A 24455-nucleotide genomic window follows, 5' to 3' on the forward strand; every position below is an offset into this window, starting at 1 on the left:
TGTTGGGATTGCCCCCACGCTCTGTACTTCCCACGGCTACAGAAACTTCTCACAGTGTTTCACAATTGTCTGCCCACAGCCCCACGTCCCCACCACACACAGCCTTTGAAAATCGGACGAGAAGAGTGTCTTTTTCATGTTGGTACCCCCAGTGCTCGGCACCAGAAATGTTTTTTGGATGAATGAGTGGTCGAATGCAGGAATGTCATAGGGTCCTTCATTCCGGCTCACTTCTGCTGGGGTTCTGCCAGAGTCCTCGTTATGATAATCATCATGGATTCCTGTTCAGCATAGGAATGCTCATGGTTTCATTTTATACAAGAACAAACATACAGTCTCAGTTTTCCTTTTTTTTTTTTTTTTTTTTTTAAGATTTGTTTATTTGAGAGAGAGAGACAGAAGGAGCAGAGGGAGAGGGAGAGAGAGAATCCTGCTGAGCACAAAGCCTGATGTGGGCCTTGATCCCAGGACCTGAGATCATGACCTGAGCCCAAATCAGGAGTCTGCTGCTTAACAGACTGAGCCACACAGGCACCCCTGTCTGTCTAGTTTTAATGACAGTCTTTTTAAAAAAAAAAGATTATTCATTTATTTATTTCACAGAGAGAGAGAGAGAGAGAGAGAGAGAGAGAGAACACAAGCAGAGAGAGAGAGAGAGAGAAAGAGGGAACACAAGCAGGGGGAGTGGGAGAGGGAGAAGCAATCTTCCCCTGAGCAGGGAGCCTGATGTGGGGCTTGATCCCAAGACTCTGGGATCATGACCTAAGCTGAAGGCAGATGCTTAACAACTGAGCCACCCAGGAGCCCCTTTTATGACAGTTCTATTTGGCAGTGTCTTATCCTTTTATTTCCTGCACATCCACTCTTGGTCTCTTCTTATTTGCTCTCCCCATGCACTTTCCGTGCAGCTACTACTCCTGAAAGAAAATTGGTAGAGTTAATGTGGTTTTGGCTGTAGGTTTCTGTATTCATTTTATTTGTTCTTTATTCCTTGTCTTGTTTCACAAGGGATTTGCAGAGGCCGGTAATTGTTCTAACGGGAAATTAGGATATCTGGGCAGGATTCGGGGCAGTGCAAAACAGTGCTGCTAACACTGCATTCTAATTTAGGATGAACAAGTCCCAAGATTCTGGTAAAGGCTTCTATTTCTGATGTCAGGAAACTAACAGGTTTGGCTGGACTAGAAAAATCAGAATCCATCTTCAGGCATTGCTGAAAGCCCTTATATCAAGTCAACAGCAGGCTATAACACACTTTGCATCCCCCCTCACCTTGCCATCCCCGACAGGTCATTCAAAAACATTTCTTAGTTTTGCTTGACGTCTTTGTGTACTGGGTCAGCCCTTGCAACATAACAAATGCAGAGGCTAGGAGAATTTCTAACGTCTTCTGAGAAGCAGGTTTTGTGTAAGACCAAAGGATTTGGAGTCAGTCCAGGAGTTCTAAACGCCATTCCACCACATAAAAGTTGAATGCCCCCAAACGAGCCACTCTATTTCTCTCAGTTTCAGTTTTTCCATTCGTAAAATGTGGATTATAGTTCCTCTCTCTTAGGGTTGTGATAAGGACTAAATGAGATGAAGTGCTTGGGAAGGGAGGGGGCTTAATAAACAATAGCTCTCATTATCGTCCCAGGGAGGAAGAGCAAGTTTATATTTGGGGGGAGAATTGTATTCAGCAGGTCTGTCACTTTTCGTACCGATGCACACACGTCTGTGTGCATTGATGCATGTGACAACACATCTCCAGTTCTATCTAGTATAGGAATTAGAATAGGAAAGACCGTCTCCTCCTTTAAATTTTTTATATACATAAACAGAACACGTCTATAAATACATGCACACCCAATTTAATAATTATGAAACAAACATCCATATTATTATCATCCTGGTTAAGAAACAGATCATAGCAACACCCCGACACCTTGAATGGCCTCCATTTTAACCCACCGGGGAACCACTCTCCTGACTTTTGCTTTCTTTATGGTTTTACCACCTGTACGTGCATTCCTCTCTTTACATGTTTTTGGTCTGCTTTTGAAATTTATATTAGTGAAACCATACCTTATTCTAATGTCATTTCCTTCATTCAACATTATTTTTCTTTCTCTCTCTCTTTTAAAGATTTATTTGTGAGAGAGAGAGATAGTACAAGCAGGGGGAGAGGGAGAAGCAGACCGCATGCTGACCTGGGAGCCGGAGGTGGAGGTGGGATTTGATCCCAGGACCTGGAGATAATGACCTAAGTTGAAGGCAGATGCTTAACCACCTGAGCCACCCAGATGTCCCTTTCCAGCATTGTTTCAAAACTCATACGTCTTTGTGTTTAGCTGTATTTATTTTCATTACTGTATAAAGACACTGCAGTATTAAAAAAATGATACATTGTTCTGCTGATAGACATTTGCGTTGCTTCCAGGCTTTTTTTTTTTTTCCATTGTCATACAATACTGTTTGTACATTCTTGTACATGTGAGCCATAGAATGTGTTTATCTTCAGTTTTACCAAATAGAGCCAAACTTTTTTCAAGACTGTACTGATTTATAGTCCCAGCAGCTAGGTATGAATGACTGAGGCTCCACATCTCTGAAAAACAGATCTTCCCCTCCCCTTTTTTGGAGGGACGGGGGCGGTGAGCATTATATCTCGCTGCGGTTTTTTCTCATTTCGTGATTATGTAGGAGGTTGAGCACCTCTGTATACGTTTGTGGGCCACTTCGATTTCCTCTTTAGTGAAGTGCCCATTTAAATCTCCTGCGTTTAGTTGATTTTAAAATGTCCTTTCAGACAACCTCAATACTTTCACCTGCGGGTGGTTGGGCAATCAGCCCGCAGTTGCAGTAGCCGAGGCAGGTTGGCAGTTCGGGCTCCAAACATTTCCTGCCCCAGCTGTAGCAGAGAACGAGCCGATTTCCCCCAAATAACGAGTGCTTCGATTTTAGCCCGGTTTAAGGAGCAAGAAGACCAGGGCAGCCTGGCTGTTTTCCTCCTCGCTGGCCATGAAAGCAGAGGATAGCGCCCCGCCGTCCCCAGGGATCCTGGACACCAACAGACGCGTCCTCAAGCGGAGCGTCCTGCCTAACCGCCAATTTCAAACTTCCAGGAGCGGCCCTCCGGGGTTTGTCCCTCCCCGTTTTCCATTGGTCACGAGTCAGAGGAAGAAACAATCTGATTGGTTCTCCCTTTCACTTCCTCTATCCCTTTAAGGACTTGGGTGGGGCTCGGTTGGGACGCGGCGGGTCATTTTAAGAGCGGGCACTCTGATTGGTTTGGACACGCCTGAGCCCCGCCCATGATGTTCGCCGGGTTCAAACGCGGCGGCGGGAGGCGCGGGGTGGAGCAGAGCGCGGACCGGCCGGGTCGGCGGAGCGTGAGTCCAAACCCCGCACGCGCATTTCTCCCTCACTCCCCTCTGCAAGGCCCGGGGCAGAGCCGCCTCCACCCACACCAGTCCCGGCTTTCCCTCCCGTTGCGGGGAGGGCGGTGGTGTAGCCCCCAAGGTTGCTGGGGGCCCGAGGGTCTTCCCAGGTCCTCCTCCGAGAGAGCCTCAAGGTCTGTAGGTGATGTCCGGGGCAGGAGTTGTTACCTTCTTAAACCTGGAGGGGGTCCCCTGTGTGTTCCGCCTTCGCTCTTTGTCAGCATTACCTGCATTATTCCGTCTGGTGGAGTGCGGCAGCTCCCTATTATCCGCCTTGTGCGACTTCACACCCTCGGTTCCGTCAGTCACCTCCCGCTTCCCGCGTCGTTCCCTCTGCTGCAGCCCCTCTCGTCTCCCTGCTATTGTCCGAGAAGGCCAGGTCCTGCCTCAGAGCCCCAGCCTGGGCTGTTCCCTCTGCGCGGTACGCTTTTCCTGCCTCCCCCGCCCATCAGCAAGGATTACTGTTTACCCGCTTCAGATCTGGCTTCAAATGTTACCTTCTCAGTGAAGTCTACTCCGACTGCGCTGTTAAAAACAGCGCACACGCACCAATTGCCCTTACCTTGCTTTCTCTTTTTTAACCTTGTAGTACATATTTCTTTGCAACGTACTATGTAATTCTTTTTTTTTTTTTTTAATTTTATTTACTTACTTGACAGAGAGAGAGAGAGAGAGAGAGAGATCACAAGCAGGCAGAGAGACAGGCAGAGAGAGAGGGGAAGCAGGCTCCCTGCCCAGCAAAGAGCCTGATGCGGGGCTCGATCCCAGGACCCTGAGATCTTAACCTGAGCCGAAGGCAGAGGTTTAACCCGCTGAGCCACCCAGGCACCCCTGTAATTCTCTTTTTTCAATCATTCATTCAGTAAGTATTAGCACCAACTGTGTGGCGGGCTGGGTCTCCCGCCCTTGTGGAGGTTACAGTATTGGTGGTGCAGATAAAAAACAAATTGATTTGTAAGAGAATATTTCAGATAAGTGTATGATCTCTTGTTGCTGTGAGTAAAAAACCTTTTTTTTTTAATGTGCATTGTCAGCCTGAACTTCCTAAGTTCTGTTTTGTGGCGGCTGGTTTTCACCTCCCTATCCTTGACATCTTCGTGGAAGATCAGGATCTTTCAAGTGCTTCCTCCTCGTTTGGCTGCACACACTTGACCTTCTTCTGGAGCTCTTCATCACTGGAGAGATGCTGAAGTTCAAATATGGAGCACGGAATTTGCTGGACGCTGGTGCTGCTGAATCCATTGCCACCCGGGCCTCCAGGCTGAATCATTTCTTCCAGGTAACAGGCTGCCAACTCTGTTCACCTGTGTTTGTTTCCCTGGAACCTCCTTGTCACTTTTATTCTTATTATAGGACTGAGGCTAATCTTCTAGGAAAAATCCCATTTGGTGTTTTATACTTGCTGATAGTATTGGAAAAAGGAACCACTGTACAGACAGAGGAGTAGATAGCCAACCTTGTCCTTGAAGGGAGATCTTTATTTATTTTTAAAATCATTTCTCCCACTTTACTTATCTGTACTACGGTTTGCCCTTTGTTAAAGAAAAACAGACAAAGGCATTCTTTTGGCTAAAATTGCTATAGGTATGGGGCGCCTGGGTGGCTCAGTGGGTTAAGCCGCTGCCTTCGGCTCAGGTCATGATCTCAGGGTCCTGGGATCGAGTCCCGCATCGGGCTCTCTGCTCAGCGGGGAGCCTGCTTCCTCCTCTCTCTCTCTGCCTGCCTCTCTGCCTACTTGTGATCTCCCTCTGTCAAATAAATAAATAAAATCTTTAAAAAAAAAAAAATAAAATAAAATTGCTATAGGTATAATCCTATTTCTTTTGGTTGAAGAGTTTTTTTTTTTTTAAGATTTTTTATTTATTCATTTGACTGGGGGGCGGGGGAGAAGGGATAGGCAGAGGGAGAGGCAGGCTCCTTGCTGACCAGGGAGCCCGAACCGGGACTCCATCCTGCACCCTGGGATCATGACCTGAGTTGAAGGCAGACACTTAACCGACTGAGACATTTGGGCGCCGTCTTGAAGAGACCTTTATTTAAAACAAAACGAAAAAACAAACAAACAAAAAAACCTATTTGGTAAATACCCACACCTTGAAACCCATACTCCGCTCAAGATAAAGAACCTTCCTGTTTCTATGGCTGCAGAAGTGTTTCAGCTCAGGGAATAGTTTCCAAACAGATTTCTAATTCTTTTGTTTTTGATGTAGATGAAACATTGTTGATGTAGAGATCCTTGTTTGACTTGTGTAACCCCAAGTCAGGGGAACAATCCCGATAGTGGTAAGGATTTGGGTTTGAATCCTGGCCCCAGCACTTGTTGGCTGTGTTACCTTGGGTGACTCAGTTGCCTTCTCTGCATCCATTTGCCACTCTTTCAAACAGAGGTTATAGCACCAAATTCACAGGGTTATCATGAGGATGAAATGAGATACTTTACGTAAAGCACTTAGTTTCTTGCTTAGGTCTTGGTAAACCATTGGTTATAAATGGTAACTATTATTAATGCTAAGTGTAGAAATAATACTAGTTATAATAATGATAAATTTAAGGGCACCTGGGTGGCTCAGTGAGTTAAGCCTCTGCCTTCAGCTCTGGTCATGATACCAGGGTTCTGGGATGGGGTCCCACATCTGGCTCTCTGGGGAGTCTGCTTCCCTCTCTCTCTCTGCCTGCCTCTCTGCCTACTTGTGATCTCTCTCTCTCTCAAATGAATAAATAAAATCTTTAAAAAAAATGATAAATTTATGTAGGTTTAGGAGTAATTATATTTAGGAAGGTATTTATTCAAGGATACCTATATGATAAATACTGATACTTTCTTGGTAACTCTCCCCTACCCCCCACTGCCCCAAATACTGGTATTGAGGAATGTTCAAACAGATCAGAATGGAAACAGATTGAAAGCTTAGGTTGGTTGTTCTGTGGGACCACTTCTGTCGCCATTTTAAGTCATGAGATATTTTTCACAAATGAATAATTTGTTCCTAATGCTAGTTAGCTAACCGGAGTGCTGCTGTGTTTTATCATTCCAAAACTTTTTTGACTTATTACAAAATTGGCTAAAGGCATATAATGTGCTCCTTATGTAATAATTGTGGCTTCCAATGTGCTGGATACTGAGCCAGCATGCTCCTGATTATCTCACTTCAGCTCTGTAACAGATGTGAGGACATTTCTTATTTACATTTTAAAAAGGAAGAGAAAGGGGTGCCTGGGTGGCTCAGAGGGTTAATGCCTCTGCCTTCGGCTTAGGTCATGATCCCAGGGTCCTGGGATCGAGTCCCCCATCGGGCTCTCTGCTCAGTGGAGCAGAGCTTCCCTCCTCTCTCTCTGCTTGCCTCTCTGCCTACTTGTGATCTCTGTGTGTTAAATAAATAAATAAAATCTTAAAAAAAAAAAAAAAAGGAAGGAGACAGATATTGAGGGAAGCAAGGACTTGCTCAGGATCACGTAGCTTATAAATGACAGAGCCAGGCTCCAATTTTATTCTGACAACAGAAGCTGGGCATGTAACCATTGGGAAGACTGCCAGCGTGTGTTAGAATTTATTAAGTGTGTATTATATTTAAATGTCATTATATAGCAAGAGTTGTGGGTAAATCCCCAGTTCATCTTTTTTGCATGATGAGTTCTTCCCTGTCCCCAGGAAAGCTATTATGTGCAAGTATAACATACACCTAACATTTATCTAACCAGGTATGGATACTGGTCTTTCCCTGTATAATACTGTTTTATTTTTATTTTTATTTATTTATTTATTTTTAAAAAGATTTCATTTATTTATTTGACAGACAGAGATCACAAGTAGGCAGAGAGGCAGGCAGAGAGAGAGGGGGAGCTGAGCAGAGAGCCTGGTGCAGGGCTCGATCCCAGATCCCTGGGATCATGACCTGAGCCGAAGGTAGAGGCTTTAACCCACTGAGCCACCCAGGCGCTCTCTATAATACTGTTTTAATGAGGTTTAGATAGAGGAGTGATTTTGTTTTCCATGCAGGGTAGTAGTTTGGACCGGTTCTTAATTTCTACTTAACATTTTACTTGACTTCCCAACGAGTTTTGTGTCGGTGGTCGGAAGACTTTTTGAGCCAGGAAAATTTCACAAATTTGTTAGGTCAACATAGGCTTTTTTATTTTGCCAAGTGAGGGATGTAAGAAGGATGTAACAAAACCGATATAGAGAAAAGCCTGTTATTTTCTGGTCCTTTCATTTCATAAAGAAGGGATATTTTTAAGAAACACCAACAGAGGAAGGACATGATTTTAGAATAAAAGATCACTTTATTTATTATTTTTTTTTTAAAGATTTTTATTTATTTGACAGAGAGACAGGGAGAGAGGAAATACAAAGCAGGGAGAGTGGGAGAGGAGAAGCAGGCTTCCCACTGAGCAGGGGGCTGGATGCCGGGTTTTATCCCAGGATCCTGGGATCATGACTGAGCCGAAAGCAGCCGCTTAACCTTAACCTCTGAGCCACCAGGCACCCCTACAGATCACTTCAAATTGAATGTATTTATCTTTATACACCAGTCATCATGTGGCATTCAATTTTTCTCATTTTGTGTCAGACTTGAGTACTTGGTGAAGTGTCAGTACTTTATGTGGGAACTGTTGCTTTAGTTAGTCTAAGCTCAGTAAAGATCAGATGAACAAAGACTATTTTTCAGAATTTGTTGCAGAACTATAACTAAAGGGGAAGGTATGGTGGCTTGTGACCCAATATCTCGCATACCTGGCTGAGGCTTAAATCTCTTGGTGAGCTTGTTAAGAAAACAGATTCTCAGTGACAAACTGGAAGGTTCTAGTTCAGTAGGTCAGGGATAGCACCAGAGACTTGTTTTTCAGCTAAGATCTTCAGGTGATTCAAATGTAGCCAGCCGGTTCAGTTCTAGTATCCGGTGCTGTGTACAAAACCGCTCACAAAGTTGAAAGCAGCGGTGATTTATTTTTTTCTTATGATTCTGTGGGTTGTTTGGATTCAGCTATGTAGTTCTTTTGTTCCGCCTTGTGATATCAGCTGGGGTCACTGAAGGGGCCATATTGTGTTGAGAGCTTGGCTGGGGCTGGACCATCTGACTGCTGGCTGGGGCATCTCAGTGTTCCGCCAGCTGACTTTTCTATGAGGTCTTGCATTAGCCAGTAGTCTAATCCAGGTCTTGTAACTTTCTTCTCTAAATAATAAATATTTTTAGGCTTTGGGGTAGCTGTAGCTATTCATCTCTGCCATCATAGCACAAAAGCAGCCACAAACAATATGTCAATGAATGGGTATGACTGTGTTCCAATAAAACTTTATTTACAAAAACGGACAGGGCAGGGGCCACAGTGGCCAATGGGCTATAGTTTGCCGACCCCAGGTCTAGCCTAGGCTTTTTTACATGGCAACTGGCTTCCCAAAAGAGCAAAAGCAGAAGCTGCTACATTCCTTTAGAGCTCTGCCCTCACAGTGTCACTGTCACTTGTGCCACCTGTTGCTTGAAGCAAGTCACGGAGACAGCACAGATTCGAGGGGACCGGAAACAGATGCTGGCTATTGACGGGAGTGGTGGCAAGCACCTACAGAGTCACGGGCCTTTGCAGGGTTACCTCCACACAGTCCATAGCCTGGCACATGGAAATCATTGTGCTAGACCAGAGGTAGCAAACTCATGTATTTGGTGGTCAGGCCATGACTATGATTGAGTTACATGGGCTAGATGGAAGACGGGAGTCATGTCTGCAATGAACTGCAGAGCACATTCACTACCCAGAGGGCCAGCCTCACTCAGCCACAGCTCAGCATCACCAGGCAGGAATGTGGGGCAATGTGGCTCCATCCTCCAGTGTTTCAGGAGAACTCCCAAACTCCACCCCCTCTTTTGGGAGAAATTTCCTGATTTTTCAATGTTGGCAGATAATTCAAATTCTTTTAAATGCTGCAGGCCCAACAAAACCTGTCTGTGGGTTAGATATAATCTGCCAGTCCAGATCATGAATCAGTTCAGCTTTAGTATGGTCAGTCCGTTCATACTGTTCTAGATTGTTCGAGTGAATGGAAGAAACCACGGTTATATTAACAAACCTCTGGGCACACTCAAAACAAGTAGCAGTCACAGTGTTATGTTGTAGAGACATGGAAATATTTCAGAACCAGCAGGGTCCAGAGTAAGTGTTCCCAATGAGACTCAGACTGTTAAGGAAGAAGGACTCTGGGCACCTGGGCGGCTCAGTCAGTTAAGTGTCTGCCTTTGGCTCAGTTCATGATCTCAGGGTCCTGGGATCGAGTCCCACATTGGGGAGGGCTTGGTTCTTGCTCATCGGGCATCTGCTTCTCCTTTTGACCCTCCCTCCCTTCCCCCCAACCCTGGCTCATTCTCTCTCTCTCTCCCTCTCAAAAATTGAAAAAAAAAAAAAAAAAAGAAAGAAAAGGAAAGAAAAAAGGGCCTTTTCTTATTAATGGCATGCTTGTGAAGTTTCCTCCCCAGGTGCTGGTGGAAGGAACCCACAGTAATGGAATCTTAGGAGCGATAACGTAATGACTCTCAATTGATGTTGCTTTAAAGATCGAAGCCCCAGAATTGTGCTGTTAGTATGTGTCGTGAGCAGTTAGAGTTGGTGGCTTGTAATTTACTCTGCGTGGATGTTATTGATCAAAGCTTTTCATTATTGACAGTGTCTCCATCTGCTGTTTGCTGTTTTTAGGGGAAACCACCCTTTCTGACTCAACAGCAGATGTCTCCGCTTTCCCGAGAAGGGATATTAGATGCCCTCTTCGTTCTCTTCGGAGAATGCAGTCAGCCTGCTCTGATGAAGATCAAGCATGTGAGCAACTTTGTCCGGAAGTGTAAGTGTGGAGAACTTTTCCTTGAAAACTCTTCTGCTAGACAAAACTGCAGAGATGCAGGAGGCCGAATGAGTTAGTGGCCGGTGGTCTGCTCAGAGGAAACAGACCCAGTTTCAAGGTCAGTTCCCACCTGCTGCAGTTGGGAGCCAGGTAAGTCAGGTTTCCCAAATGCAGGTGACAGACACTCAACTGTAGCTTAGGCCAAAAAGTGAACTTGTGGCTCTGTAAAACTGAGAAATCCAGGGTTGGGTTAAGCTTTCTGTATGGCTGGATCCAGAGTCTTAAATGATGTCCTCTGGTTCCGTCCTTATATCCACTCAGAGCTGATAATCTAGCTGGCATAACAAACACAGGCTTAGGGGCCACAGTATTTAATTTTAATAAATTGAACTTTTCATTAGTTTAATTTAATTTTATTTTGAGATAAAAATATGACTGTAATAATGTATAATGATTTAGGGTTACATGCATCTTTATGTCAGTGTCACTGTATAATTTTTTACTTTTTTTTTTAAGTAGTTTTTTTTCCTCAAGTAGGCTCCATATCTAGCATGGAGCCCTACCCCGGGCTTGAACTCATAATCCTGAGCATAAGACCTGAGCTGAGATCAAGAGTCAGATGCTTACCTGACTGAGCCACCCCGGCACCCCTTGATTTTTTTTTTTTTTTAAATGGAGGAAGAGGCTGATAAAGGCAGATATACCTAGGGCCTATGAAAGGTGTAGATCGGCTCTGCCCTATGGGGGGGCAGTTAGCTGCTAATGTCTGTGTCCCAGTTTTGTATTTGATTACCTTACATCAGTGTTTTTCAACCAGTGGTGATTTTGGTCGTCTCTGGATTCTTGGCAACGTCTGGAGATATTTTTGGTTGTCACAGCTTGGGGGGAGGGGAAGGGTGCTACTGGCATCTAATGGGTGAAGCCAGAGATAATGCTAACACTTCTTGCAATGACAGAAGAGCCACCACAGCACAGAAATATCTGGCCCCAAATTTCGGTAATGAAAATTTGAAAATTTGAAAAACCCTCCCTTATATGACCTTGATGTGTAACCAAGTCCCTGGAACTATAGTGGCCTCGAACAGTAATCGCTGTATTACCTCTCATGAATCTGCGGGTTGATGGGCCTCAGCTGAGGATTTTTCCTCTCCATGTGACTGGCTAAGAGTGGCTAAGATTGCAGGTACCCGGGATTCTCCTGGTCTAGAACGTCCAAGATGGCCGCTCCGTGTCTGGTTACCTGGAAGACAGGACTCAGGTGGGGCTCTGGATGACTGGGCCTTTCCCTGTCTCTGTGAAGTCTCAGGGCCTCCTGCTCTCCACATGGCTTCTCCATGTGGTCTCTCCATCAAGGGTCAGCCAACAACAGCGTGGGATACCTGTTTTGTAAAGAAAGGTTTTTTTTTTTTTTTTTTTAAACATTTTTTTTTAAAAAAAGATTTTATTTATTTATTTGAGAGAGTGACAGTGAGAGAGAGAGCATGAGAGGTGAGAAGGTCAGAGGGAGAAGCAGACTCCCCATGGAGCTGGGAACCTGATGCAGGACTGGATCGTAGGACTCTGGGATAGTGACCCAAACCGAAGACAGTTGCTTAACCAACTGAGCCACCCAGGCGCCCTATAAACAATGTTTTAATGGACTATGTTAGCCATGCCCATTTGTTTATGTACTTTCCCTGGCCGCTTTCTCATGACGTGGCCTTGGAGTCGTGGTGTCTGTGACTGCGTGGCCTACAAAGCCTAAAATTATTTACTCTCTGGCCCTTCAAGCAAAAAGTTGCTGACCTCTGATCTATCTGGTCCCTTTAGCAGAGACATCGACATCTTACGTGGCAGTTCAGGATTTTCAAAAGTGCTCCAGTGGAAACTGCCAGGACTTCTCAGGGCTGAAGCGTGGAAGGGACGGAGGGTCTCTTTGGCCTCCTTCTGTTATTTGAAGCGAGTCATAGGCCGCCCAGATTCCATGTGCCCCAGAACTACACAAGTGAATTCCAGGAGGCGTGTGATTCATTGGGCACCATCTTTGGGATTGGCTACCATGCCCTGTGCAATGTTTCTCTAATTAGGTCTGCTCTGGGTCATCTGCCTACCCCTTGAGCAGGCACTGGGCCAGGATGCGAAGTGTGATGGGCCTCCTCTGGGTACCCAGGGGTTCAGGGCACCCTGATCACCTGGGTCTCATTGAATGGGGGAATGTGCAACTATCCAAAGGAGCTGGGAGTTTTGAGTAGCTAAAATCATCATACGGCCACCACAATGAACTTCGTGATTTACCTGTACCTCGTCTCTTCTGTGTCCTTATCCGCAAGATGGGGAAAATAATATTTAAGAAGGCTGTGCGTGGATTGAATGAATTAGGGCACAGACCAGGCTTACGTTGCCTGACACATAAGAGATAATAAATGTTAACCCAATAATGGTAGCTGTCAGCCTCAACATATATTTAATATGTTGGGTGTCTTTAATTTAAAAATGTACTCGGGTCCTTTTCTTTATTCCATATCTGTTTGAATAAACCCCCACCTTACTTTCTTGAGTATTTAAATTTTTAAGTAGGGAGTGGTCGGGGAGGGCAAATAGGGAGGCAGGCGAATTTATCTACAGGCACCGTCATCAATCTGGAGTCGGGCCCCTGGTTCTTTTTTTTTATTTTTAATTTTTACTCTTTAAAAAATGTTATGTATTTGTTTAGAGAGAGCATGAATGAGCACAAGGAGATGCAGAGAGAATCACAAGCAAACTCCCCACTGAGCAAGGAGCCCGACAGGGGGCTCGATCCCATGACCTGGAGATCATGACCTGAGCTGAAATCCAGAGTGCGGATGTTTAATCAACTGAGCCACCCAGGCGCCCCTGCCCTCTGGATACTTTAAAGTAGTGGATCTTCTAAATTCCTTCAGTAATCCGGGGACTTAGGCTTGGCGAAATGTAGGTTTTTCTAATAGAATTCTCTTGCAAGGAATTGTTTTGTATTTTTGAAGAGGCTTCCTGGCGAGTAAGGCCGAGAGGCTGTGATTGTAAAAGGGTAATTACATTAGTATGGCTGGTTGTGTGTGTGTGTGTGTTTTCCTCTTTTGGGTTTCTGTTTGGAACGTAAGCTTCACTTTCACATGTGGAAAAGAGCCCAACAGCTGCTACTGCAGGAGTTTCTTGCATCTTGTCATAGAGATGGAGATTTTCTTTGGGGACTGTTGGGCACAACCAGACAGAAAGTATAGCCCTGAAGAGGTGTCCCAGCCTTGAGCCAAAGGAGGGAACCTGGATCTGGGAACCAGGGAAGAGATTTTTGTTTCTTAATTACTGCTCTATTTCCAGTGCTTAAAACCGTGTCTGGCACATGGTAGATGTTCAGTAAATATGGGTCAAATGACTGTATTGCCAAGCGAACCAAGTAGGAAAACCTTAAGCATTGTATTACAGAATTTGCATAAAAAATAAACTGATATTAAACATGGAAAGTGTTAATAGCTGTCGAAATTGGACTGTTCTTTGATTTGACAGTAGCTGAGATCCTATGCACTTTCAGCGACATTTACTGTAGGCAAGAGCTTCTGTATGTTAACAACTGTAGTACTTAACAGGTGAATTCTAACATTAAGAATTTTTTCTTCCTAATTATAAACAGGACACAAAGTTAAAAAAAGGTCAGAATGAGAGACTATCCCTCAAAATCTCCTCTGTCTGTGATAACCACTGTTACCAGTTTGGTGCATAATATTGCAATTTTGGGGGGTCCTTATAAAATATTTATTATAGAAATTCTCAAGCATGTCCCAAGGTAAAGAGAATACCATGTAATGAACTCCTGTGTACCAGGCAACCTGCTGTAGCAATCAGTCAGGCCTTTCCATGTATGTTCTAACATCACTCTAGTTTCATTTTACACAAAACGGATATATGTCTGTAATATTTTGCTACTAGCTTTGCTCATTTAGCAATATATTTACTCAACAAATATTTACACTTGCACTTGCTTTGTGCCAGGTTCTGTTTGGGGGACTGGGTGTACAGTGGCGATCAAAACAGAAGAAAATCCCTGTCCTTAAAGAATATTCTCATGGAGATGGAGCTACTTTATGTGCCTAATATTCTTCTATGTGGGTGGACTTTAGGTTGATTCCACTTTCCTGTTGATGGATCTTTAGGTCATTTATTTCTCCCTTCCTCCCTCTCTTCCTTCCTTAGATTTTACTTGAGTTACTTGAGAGAGAGAGCATGAGTTGGGGGCAGAGGCAGAAGGAGAGGGACAAGCAGACTCCATGCTGAGTCTGACGTGGAGCTCCATCCCAGGACCCTCCGATTATGACCCAAGCTGAAGGCAGACACTTAACTGACTGAGCCACCCGAGTGCCCCTGGACCTTTAGGTCATTTCTGGTTATTTTTCTGTTGCAAGCAGTGCTTGTGATGAGCATACTTCTGTGTGTTGTTTTCCAGCACATCTGCTAGCATTTCTGTGAAGGACAAATTCCTAGAAATTTGAAATGTTGAATTGACTGAGTTTTAGGAGAAGGGTTGTGCTCAGCTGTGTTGTCTTTTGCCCCTGGGTTTCAAATGTTTATCTGACAAGGCCGTGCTTTGATTGCATTTTCATTACAGTGCTTTGGGTCTCCATTTCCACCTCAGTATTCAGTCCTTAAATGCTGTAATTAACAGGATGCAGGGCTGAAGTGGGATGTGGTTTTGGAGTCACAAAAGCTGCTGGGATGAAGGGACATTGTGAGGGTGTTTTTTGTTTGTTTGTTTTTGTTTGTTTTTAATTGTCCTACACTTGAGTTTAGTATCTGACCTGTTTGCCTTAATAATCCACATCCTTTGGAAAAAGACGTAGGCATATGGAATGTTTTCTCAGAATTCTGGGTATCCTTGTGGTTTTGCCTGAAGCAGTTTGTCTGCTTACGTGATTGAAATGCCTGGTGGTTTCCAGCCACAGATTCAGTTAAGTTGGACAAATGCTATAAGCAACCTAGGGACCCAAGGCCCAGCAGAGAATCGAGAGAGGTTGGCTTTGAGTGCAAGCAATAATAAAATTAGGTTCAGCCCAGAAAGTTGCAAGCCAGCATATTTGGGGAATCATCATTCAAAACTACCTGATCTGAAAGAAACGTGGAAAAAGGGCAGGGGAGAAAGATAGGACTTGGCACAGGGATGTCAGGGCAAAAGGAAAATCTTGGGCAGCTTTCAGCTCATGGAATTCTCCACAAAGGCTTTTAGATTTATTTTTTACTGTGGTCATGGTGTATTTCTCTGGATCTACCCAGCACTCTTGCTGATTCCCCCAGGGGACAGAAGGGAGGTGTTTTCAGGGTGATTGGCTGAAGAGAGAGGTGTGGTCTGTGGGTGGGAATGTACCCAGTGCAGTAGAGTTCATCATTTGTGCCTTTGATCCCAGTGAATTCAGATCTACCCATGTCACAAAGAAAGGGGATGGGTAGCAACTAAAACTGCATTGGCTAATTTATCAATATGCTTGATGCCCAGCTACTATAGGTATGAAATCGTTTTCCCTTTCACTGGGCTCATTTCTTCTCATTATGTGAATAACTTACCAAGCTGAGTATAACTCTAGAATGTAGCCTCCTGGCTGTATCTGGTGCCCAACCATGGACATGGCAACCCGCTCTAGTGCCAAACGACTTCAGTGTCCATGTGGCAGTTCAAGAGTCTCTTGGTCTTCATCATGGCACCTCTCTGAGGGATTCTCCAGGATAATATTATTATGTGTTCCTCTTGTCTTCTTTCAGAGCATAACCCCTGTTTCTCTATATGGAGTTTCTCTATCATGTGAAGGATTGAATTTTCCAGTCAGATACGGCTGTTCCACTCCATTCTTTCAGACCCTTAGAGTCATTGCATATCCAGTGATGTCCCCGCTTTGTGTTCTTAGAGCATCAATAAATATAACATCGATTCCAAATCTGCCATGCATTTAATCCCTACTATGTGGCGGATCTCTACCTGTTATGGACTGAATGTTTGTGTCCCCCTGCAAATTCAAATGTTGAGGCTCTAATTTCCAATATGGTGGCATTTGAAGGTGGAGCCTTCGGGAGGGAATTAGATTTAGATGAAGTCATAAAGCTGGGGCCTTCGTGATGGAACTATTGTCCTTCGAAGAAGAAGAGAGACCAGGGTTCCCTCCCACTCCCATCTTGTGAAGATATAGTGAGAAGATGGCTCTCTGTAAGCCAGGAAGTGGGTTCCCCCCCAAGATTTCAATCTGCCAGCACCTTGATCTTAGACTTCTCACACTCCAGAACCATAAGAAATAAATGCCTGTTGTTTAAGTCACCTCATCTATGGAATTTTGTTTTAACAGCCTGAGCAGACTAAGATACTCACTGAGAGACTGCACTTGGAGAAGGAGGAAAACTATATGCTAAGAAAAAGATAGTTGTAAACCCTTCCAAGTGTGTGACCTGCCAACTCTGCAGAGCAAACGTCAGGGCTTTATTTTGTTGGTTGGTTGGTTGATTTTATTTTCTTGTTTGTTTTTGTTTGTTTGTTTTTGTAGCACTGCTGTCTATTAAGGAAGAGGAGGTAGTTCTCTTAGCACCCAAGCGAGATGGGATAGTGGGATAAAACCTAGGTTACCGAGATAAAACTGTGCAGAACACACCGAGCATGGAATGATCTGGAAGTCAGCTCCAAAGTGGATTGAGATGGGAATCATGTTGCCTGTGTCACATGATAAGCCAGTCTAAGTGCTAATAAACATGTTTGACCGAACACTGCCCTGCAGCCTTCAGAGAGGAGGAAGAAAAGCATGATTTATGTTCTCCTCCTATTTTCTGAGTCTACAGGATTCAAATTATAGCTACCATGGAAACTGCTTTGGAATTTCTGGAGCCCTTAATTTTAACTTAACATATAAAAACACTTTTGTGCTGATTTTATAATTATTCATGACGGATGAGAAAGTGACTAAATGTCTTTTGACAGTGAGGGAACACATAGGAATACTTTTTCCTTTCTTTCTTTCTTTTTTTTTTCTTTCATAAAGATGCGTGTATTTGAAATGCTTTCCTTACCTGGGAGCAACTCTTCCATCTCTTGCAGATTCCGACACCATAGCTGAATTACAGGAGCTCCAGCCTTCAGCCAAGGACTTTGAAGTCCGAAGTCTTGTGGGCTGTGGTCACTTTGCTGAAGTGCAGGTGGTAAGGGAGCGAGCCACTGGGGACATCTATGCCATGAAAGTCATGAAGAAGGAGACCTTGTTGGCCCAGGAGCAGGTAGGAGCATTTTAGCACCACGCCCTTTCCCCTTTCTGTGCCAGAATGTTCATTGCAAAGGTGATGATCTGTGAAATTGGCATCTGGGATCCCCCAAGATTTCCTGGGTGACTCTCTGGTTAATGATGGTTGCAGAAGGCTCTCTCACATTCTCAGCTTTTCTTCTTGAACGGATATTGACTCATTTGGAAGGCTCAAAAGCTCCCCTTGATTTCTTTATCACATTTCTCTTGTTGTATTTTGTTCAGAATCAACATGGCCTTTTAACTAATAAATTTAAGATGACCTTTCGTGACCGTCTGCTGGGTATTTGAGATATGCATCTTGTGGGGTTAGCCAGCATTCACTTTGGGACACATTTTCTTTATTTGTGCTGTGGGTATTTGATTTTTAAACAGGATTTTGAAGAAATGAAATACAATTATTCTGTGGCTAGGGTGTTGCTTGTTTAAAGGCAGGTAGGAACTTCTCTTTCTGATCGTGGTATTTTTCTTTCTTTGAACAAGGCTTCTGCTCCAGACATATTGATTCATTTGCCGGGTTGCTAGAGAGACAGTCATCAGCCTTGGTGTTCAGAGCAGTTTATTAGTTACAGACATCCGAGCGCACATCGTGGGTCCGATAATGTACCCAGCTCCGTGGGAAGCCTGCAGAAGGAATTGGAGCTCTGTGGCTGTTAGTTACAGGCTTTAAAAACAACTTTGGAAAGTGGAGGAAAAATGCAGATGTATAAAGCAGGCACTCAGCAGCCAAAGCATCCCAGAAGGGAGAGCAGGGAGCAAATTCACCAACTGTGGCGTGAGGAGAGATGTGGGTGAGCCAGGGACAGTCAGGGGAGGTTCACACCACTGAGAGGGAATGTAGGTTCTGGGCAGAGAGGCATGACGGGAGTGTGGCAGGTGGAAGTGTGTGTGTCTGTGTGTGTGTGTGATGTTTTGGAGGAATGAGTACTAGAATTCTATACAGATACGTATGTGCGTGTGTACGCGCGCATGTCTTTTTTTTTTTTTTTCCTCCTTCTTAGTGGTTTAGAACAGATGGACTAGGAAATGGGGAGAAATGAGACATTTGGTTGGGGAGGGGGTCATCTGTGGGAAATAGGAAGAACCTTTTTTTAATTGTGACAAAATATACATAGCATAACATTTACTGTTTTAATCCTTTTTAAGGTACAATTCACTGGTCTTAAGTGCATTTACAACGTTGCCTGCAACCATAACCACTCTCTTTCTAGAACTTTCTCATCATCCCACATAGAAACTCTGTATCTTTTACATGGTAACTCTCCATTCCCCGAAGAACTGTTTTTCGGAATGGCTGTTCACTTTGTGAGGCGGTTGGGGATCGGTGTTATACTTTTGGAAGGAGGAGGTTGGGATCGGAGTCTGAGGACTCCGTGACTTTGTGTGGCCTCCAGTCAAAGGAGCAGTGGAGGGCAGGAGGCTGCTTGTCAGTCCAGGAATGATGTAGCCTGTGTTTAGCAGTGAAATATGAGTGACTTCACCAAAAGGAGAAATGACAGGACTTTGCAAATCATTTGGAAAGTGGGGGGAATGGAAGATGCTCACTCAAGCTCCCAATACCCAAGCCACCACCTATCATCAGGACGCACTGACCAAGCACCTGTTCTGTGTGCTGTGCTTCTAGGTCCTTGAGAAGAGGCATTAAACGTAGCCCTGACTTTGCAGTGTTTGTGGTAGATGGGAAGTGGTGCATTTAAAAAGAAAACAATCCGATCTATTGTACTGCAGGCAAGCAATAGAGATGTTCTAGGTGTTCCTTCCTTCAGGTGAATGACTTGCAATGACCCTGTGTGAGGTGTGGGCTGGGGGTTTTTAATTTTTAGTTTTTTAATTTTATTATTTTGTTTGTTTAATTTTTTTTTTTTTTAAGATTTTATTTATTTATTTGACAGAGAGAGAGATCTCAAAGAGGCAGAGAAGCATGCGGGGGGGATGCGGAGCAGGCTCCCTGTTTAATTTTTTTTTTTAAAGTAGGCTCCACGCCAGGTGTGGAGCCCAGCACGGGGCTTGAACCCCCAACCCTGAGATCAAGACTGAGAGGTAGAGGCTTAACCAACAGAACCACCCAGGTGCCCTGTGTGGGCTGGGGGCTTTTACAATCAGATACACACAGGAGCTAATGAAAGCTACCCAACCATTCCTTAAGACAGCGACTATGAAGGAAAGTAGAGTCTTTAATTGAGCCATGGCAAGGTTTTGGAATTTAGGGCAGAGAAGAGAAAAACCAGCACACGGAGCGAGGGAAAGGAGATGCCAAAGAAGGAGACAGAAGAGGTAACATCCTGTAAGGAAGATCACTTAGGAGAGCCAGCATAGCTGCCCAGGGCTTGGTGAGAACCAGAAGAGTCCTCAGAGACCATTTATTTTAATGGAAGCTTCAGGGATCAGACGAAGAGTCTGTGGCAAGCAAGTAAAGATGTAGGATTTTCAGTTCGGCCAACCTCCTTCACTGCACACCTTTTTAAAATTTTTTTTATTTTTTTAGATTTTATTTATTTATTTGACAAACAGAGATCACAAGTAGGCAGAGAGGCAGGCAGGTAGAGAGAGAGGGAAGCAGGCTCCCTGCTGAACAGACACCCAATCCCAGGACCTTGAGATCATGACCTGAGTTGAAGGCAGAGGCTTTAACCCTCTGAGCCACCCAGGCACCCTTCTGCACACCTTTTATGTGCCAGGAAAGGAGAAGGGCCACAGATCAGGTGCAGGAGATTACAGGAATTGGGTTGTTGTTCTCCAGGAACACCTAGGTTCCTGCTTGATTGAATAGCTGGGTGGTATAGCCCAGCCAAGTTGATCTGGAAAACTAACAGAAAGTACGAACAACTTTTTTCTTCCTGAGCCGTTTGAAAATCCGTTGCCAGCTCAATGCCCCATTACTTCTGAAGACTTCATTGTGCATTTCCTACAATAAGGATACTCTCCTGTGAACCACGATACAGCCATCAATATCAGGAAAGAAATTACATTACCACTGTCTAATACATTACCACTGTCTAATACATTACCACATGCATTACCACTGTCTAATCCTCCGTTCTAAGACTCCGTTCTTGCTCCACTGGCCATTCCATGTTCCTCTAGAACAAAAGGGTCCAGCTCAGGATCCCACATAGCATTTAGTTGTCCTGTGTTTTTAGTCTTTTTCAATATGGACCAGCTTCTCAGTTTTCCCTGGACTCTCATGACCTTGGTGATTCTGAAGATCACAGACCCAGCTATTTTGTAAAATACAGATATGTCCAATGTTGCTCAGGTTCAGGTGCTAGGTCTTTGGCAGGAATGCCACAGACGAGATGCTCTGTTCTTCTCATTGCCTCCCAGTGGGTGACTTTGTTTCAGTTTGTCATGTTCATGTTGATGCTCACTTAACATATCTGCCATGCTTCACTGTGGGGTCACCCCCTTCTGCTTCGTCATTACGTTAGTATTCCATAGGGAGGTGCTTTCAAACTGTGGAAGCACCTGTTCCTCATATAACTTTCTGTTTATTAATTTATAGCTGCGTGGATTTGCATTTTCCTGCTTAAGTCATTGAGTTACAAGCCATTATTGTCGTTATGTATTTTTATACACCACCTGTCCCCTAAGTTGGGCCATGAGAGTCTCTTTAGGTTGGTTTTTGTGTCTTTTGACACTTCCCCATCTTTGAGTTGTCTCTTGCTTTCTGGTACAACAAGAGGTTCAGGCTCTTGCCTGCCCCACCCTTGGAATCAGTTACTTCTCAAAGACGAGCAATAACTTTCAGTGTAAGAGGGTATTTAGAAGCCAAGATCTGGGCACTAGGTGCCCATATTGCTGTTGGGGTGCCACTGCCTCCAGACCCCTTTCAGTGGACAGAGCCAGGGAATACACGTACACGTACTAAATACTAAATACACCTACCTCCTCATGTGCGCACACACACATGCACACACACAACTTTACGTTTATATTTATTTCTCTGTTTCAGCTGTGTGTTCACCCCAATATCTCCAAGTCCCATCCAACTTCCCCGAGTTTATTCTAGTGTTCACCCTTTCTGTGTGTGTAGCTCTCTTCTCTTCCCCTAATATTTAGCTTATTTATGCATCTGTGTGCATTCAGTCTCCTTTGTTGCCGCTTCTCCCATTGGTGGGCTCAGATGCCCTGTTCCAGGCCATTCCCTACACGTGGATGCCTTCTTCACCCTATGTGGGCCCGATATTGGACTGCCCCCATACATGGTCACTGCCTTCCTCACCCTGCTTGGGTCGGGCACTCTGTTCTGGGCCACTGTGGCCCTCTGTCCCTAACACCTGTCACGGATGCTTACCCTGTTCTGCTCCATCTAATGGCTTTAGGACTGAGTTGTTCAGGGAGAGGAGGTGAAGAAGAGGAGAAAGAGAAAGATATTTAGATTTAAAAGAAGTGAGTTAACTTTAAGGAGAGGTGTTAAGTCAATAATTAGGCAGATAAGATACAGATCTGGCAAAAATGGTGAGCAAAATAGGTAAATGAAATTTGTCAAGTGCTGGGCTAAAGGATGATTTTTCTTTTTTAAGCTAGAGACATCGGTTTTGGCTTGTAGAGAGAGGATAGGGCATCTCCCTACTCTGCCCCAATGCTATTGTAATTGTCTAAAGAGTTTCTTTTTCTCCTAGGTTTCATTTTTTGAGGAAGAACGGAACATATTATCTTGGAGCACAAGCCCTTGGATCCCTCAGTTACAGTACGCCTTTCAGGACAAAAATAACCTCTATCTGGTGAGTCTTTTCATCCATCTCTTTAGAATTAGTCCAGGGCTGACACTCAGATATTGCAGATGTAGAACTGGATGTGGGTCTTGCCCATATGATCTGTCGAGTTGCTTTCCTGACTTTGAGGTATCTTCCTGTTCTCTTTGTCCTAAAGATTAACGGCCAGTCCATTTAGAGATGGTCCCATCTTTGTTGGGTATTATAGCTGTGGCTTAAAGGGCAATAATGAGAAGTCAATTATTTGAGAATAATCTGATTTAACCTTTAATAGCTTAGAATCTTGCTTTAATTTTTGGGGGGGGGTCATAATTGACATATAATATCTTAATAGTTTAGGTGTACAACATAATGATTCAGTATTTGTCTATGTTGTGAGATGATCACCACTAAACCTAGTGAAAGTCATTAAATTTTTTAATTTTTAAAAACTAAGTACATTGTGATTTTTTTTTTTAGATTTTATTTATTTATTTGACAGACAGAGATCACAAGTAGGCAGAGAGGCAGGCAGAGAGGTTAGGGGGAAGCAGGTTTCCCGCTGAGCAGAGAGTCCGATGTGGGGCTCGATCCGAGGACCCTGGGACCATGACCTGAGTCGAAGACAGAGGCTTTAACCCACTGAGCCATCCAGGCTCCCCAGTACATTGTGATTTTGAGAAAATGCAAACATGGCAGAATGTATGAAATAGAAGAGAATGTTCTTTACCTTTCTTTCTAATCCTTTCCCTTAAGGAAATGTATTGATGGTTATGTATGTTTTTCCTGACTCTAATGGAAAAAACACTTCTATGTCTGCATTTATAACACATGTATATAGTTTGTTTTATGAAATTGTATATTACTCTCTACTCTGCTCTTCAGCTTGCTTTTTGCCTTTCAGCAATTTACCCGCAACCTCTTTCCATGTCAGCACATACACACATATCTGCCTCCTTCTTTTTTTTTATTCTTTTAAAAATTAGTCAATATTTTGTTACTTCTGACATTTATTTTTGCCTTTGTCTGTGGCAGTGTGACACATGGAGGCACGTCACACCTTGTTTTGTTTATTCCGTGCTTTGATATCATTAAACATTTGAGTGTTAGATGTGATTCAGATGGTAGTTATAGAATTTTGCAGTTACTTGTAAATGAATTTGGGAAGGGGAACTGCCTCCCTTCTGCAGCTTTCTTTTCTTAAATTATTTTTTGTTTACATTCAATTAGTTAACATATAATGTATTATTAGTTTCAGAGGTAGAGGTCAGTGATTCATCAGTTGCATAGAACACCTAGTGCTCATTACATCATGTGACCTCCTTAATGACCAACACCCAGTTACCCCACCTCCCCCAGATCTGCCTTATTCTTTTGAACAATGCCATAGTATTTCTGATGTATGTGTAACATAGCGTATACAAGGCTAAAATTCATTTTGAGGCCCTGTTTAGGTTCTTGGGGGTTTAGATTCCTAAAGGAAAAAAAAAATGTATCCCAGAAACAATTTTTGTTCCTGATTCAGCCCTTCAAACAAGACTATCCTATTACATTGAATGGAGAGGATCTTTTATAGAGACTCACAAAAGAGAGAAGGGTATTTACCTTGAACTTCCATGGGATTGTTTTGGGGGACTTTATTGCATTTATCTCTGACCTATAATAAACAGTGATTAGTGTGGTTTCATACCAGTTGAGAGCCCAGTGCTGGGTAGAGAAGACCCCTCCCCTGCAAGCTCTACCCAGCCTTCTGAGCAGGTCGTTTTCATACAGATGTGTTGAGAGACTGGCCTTGCACTAACCACACGCTTCTTGAGGACCAACACTGTGCCTGTTGTTTAGGGCCTGAAGGTTCCTTTCCTTGAATATTGTCTTCGAACCTTTCTTTCCTTGAGATATGGGGCTTGGATCCCTGACTTTCATAACTGACCTTGGGGTGTTTCAGACTCATTGACATTCTAGGATATTTCTTGCATACACAACATTTGCTTTGAGCTCTCTGTGTCTTCTAGAGTCCCTCATGTTTGGGTGTATTAACAGACTTCTTCATTAGCTCTCAGAAAAGAAGATCCCTTGAAACAGCAGGGATTTATTTGTATGTTAGTGTTGTTTTGGATGTTTTAACTTCATCTCTGCAAACAATCCTTTTTGTGTTCAAGACAATACAGAACATGGGCAGTCCTGGAACTAGCAAGGGCCCCGATTTTTGGCAAACGTTGAAAGTCCACAGTTTTCTGGTTTGCCTCACGCCGACCTATAAGCT

At 43.9% G+C, this 24455-nt stretch overlaps 1 protein-coding gene across 9 annotated transcripts in view; it reads left to right on the top strand.

The window, feature by feature from the left end:
• Window positions 1-3303: 3303 nt before the first annotated feature.
• CIT (citron rho-interacting serine/threonine kinase) overlaps window positions 3304-24455 on the top strand; it is a 167913-nt gene continuing 146761 nt past the window's right edge. For 8 of the 9 annotated variants that reach the window (XM_059138700.1, XM_059138703.1, XM_059138704.1 and 5 more), the window contains exons 1-5: window positions 3329-3553; window positions 4454-4698; window positions 10101-10242; window positions 17300-17475; window positions 22121-22222. In XM_059138700.1, coding sequence (XP_058994683.1) covers window positions 4603-4698; window positions 10101-10242; window positions 17300-17475; window positions 22121-22222 — 516 coding nt within the window. In that variant the 5' untranslated portion in view covers window positions 3329-3553; window positions 4454-4602. Of the gene's footprint in view, window positions 3554-4453; window positions 4699-10100; window positions 10243-17299; window positions 17476-22120; window positions 22223-24455 lie in introns of all 9 variants that reach the window. The other variant, XM_059138701.1, reaches the window with a different exon arrangement.

Source organism: Mustela lutreola, chromosome 11, assembly GCF_030435805.1.
Source record: "Mustela lutreola isolate mMusLut2 chromosome 11, mMusLut2.pri, whole genome shotgun sequence".
Lineage (NCBI taxonomy): Eukaryota > Metazoa > Chordata > Mammalia > Carnivora > Mustelidae > Mustela > Mustela lutreola.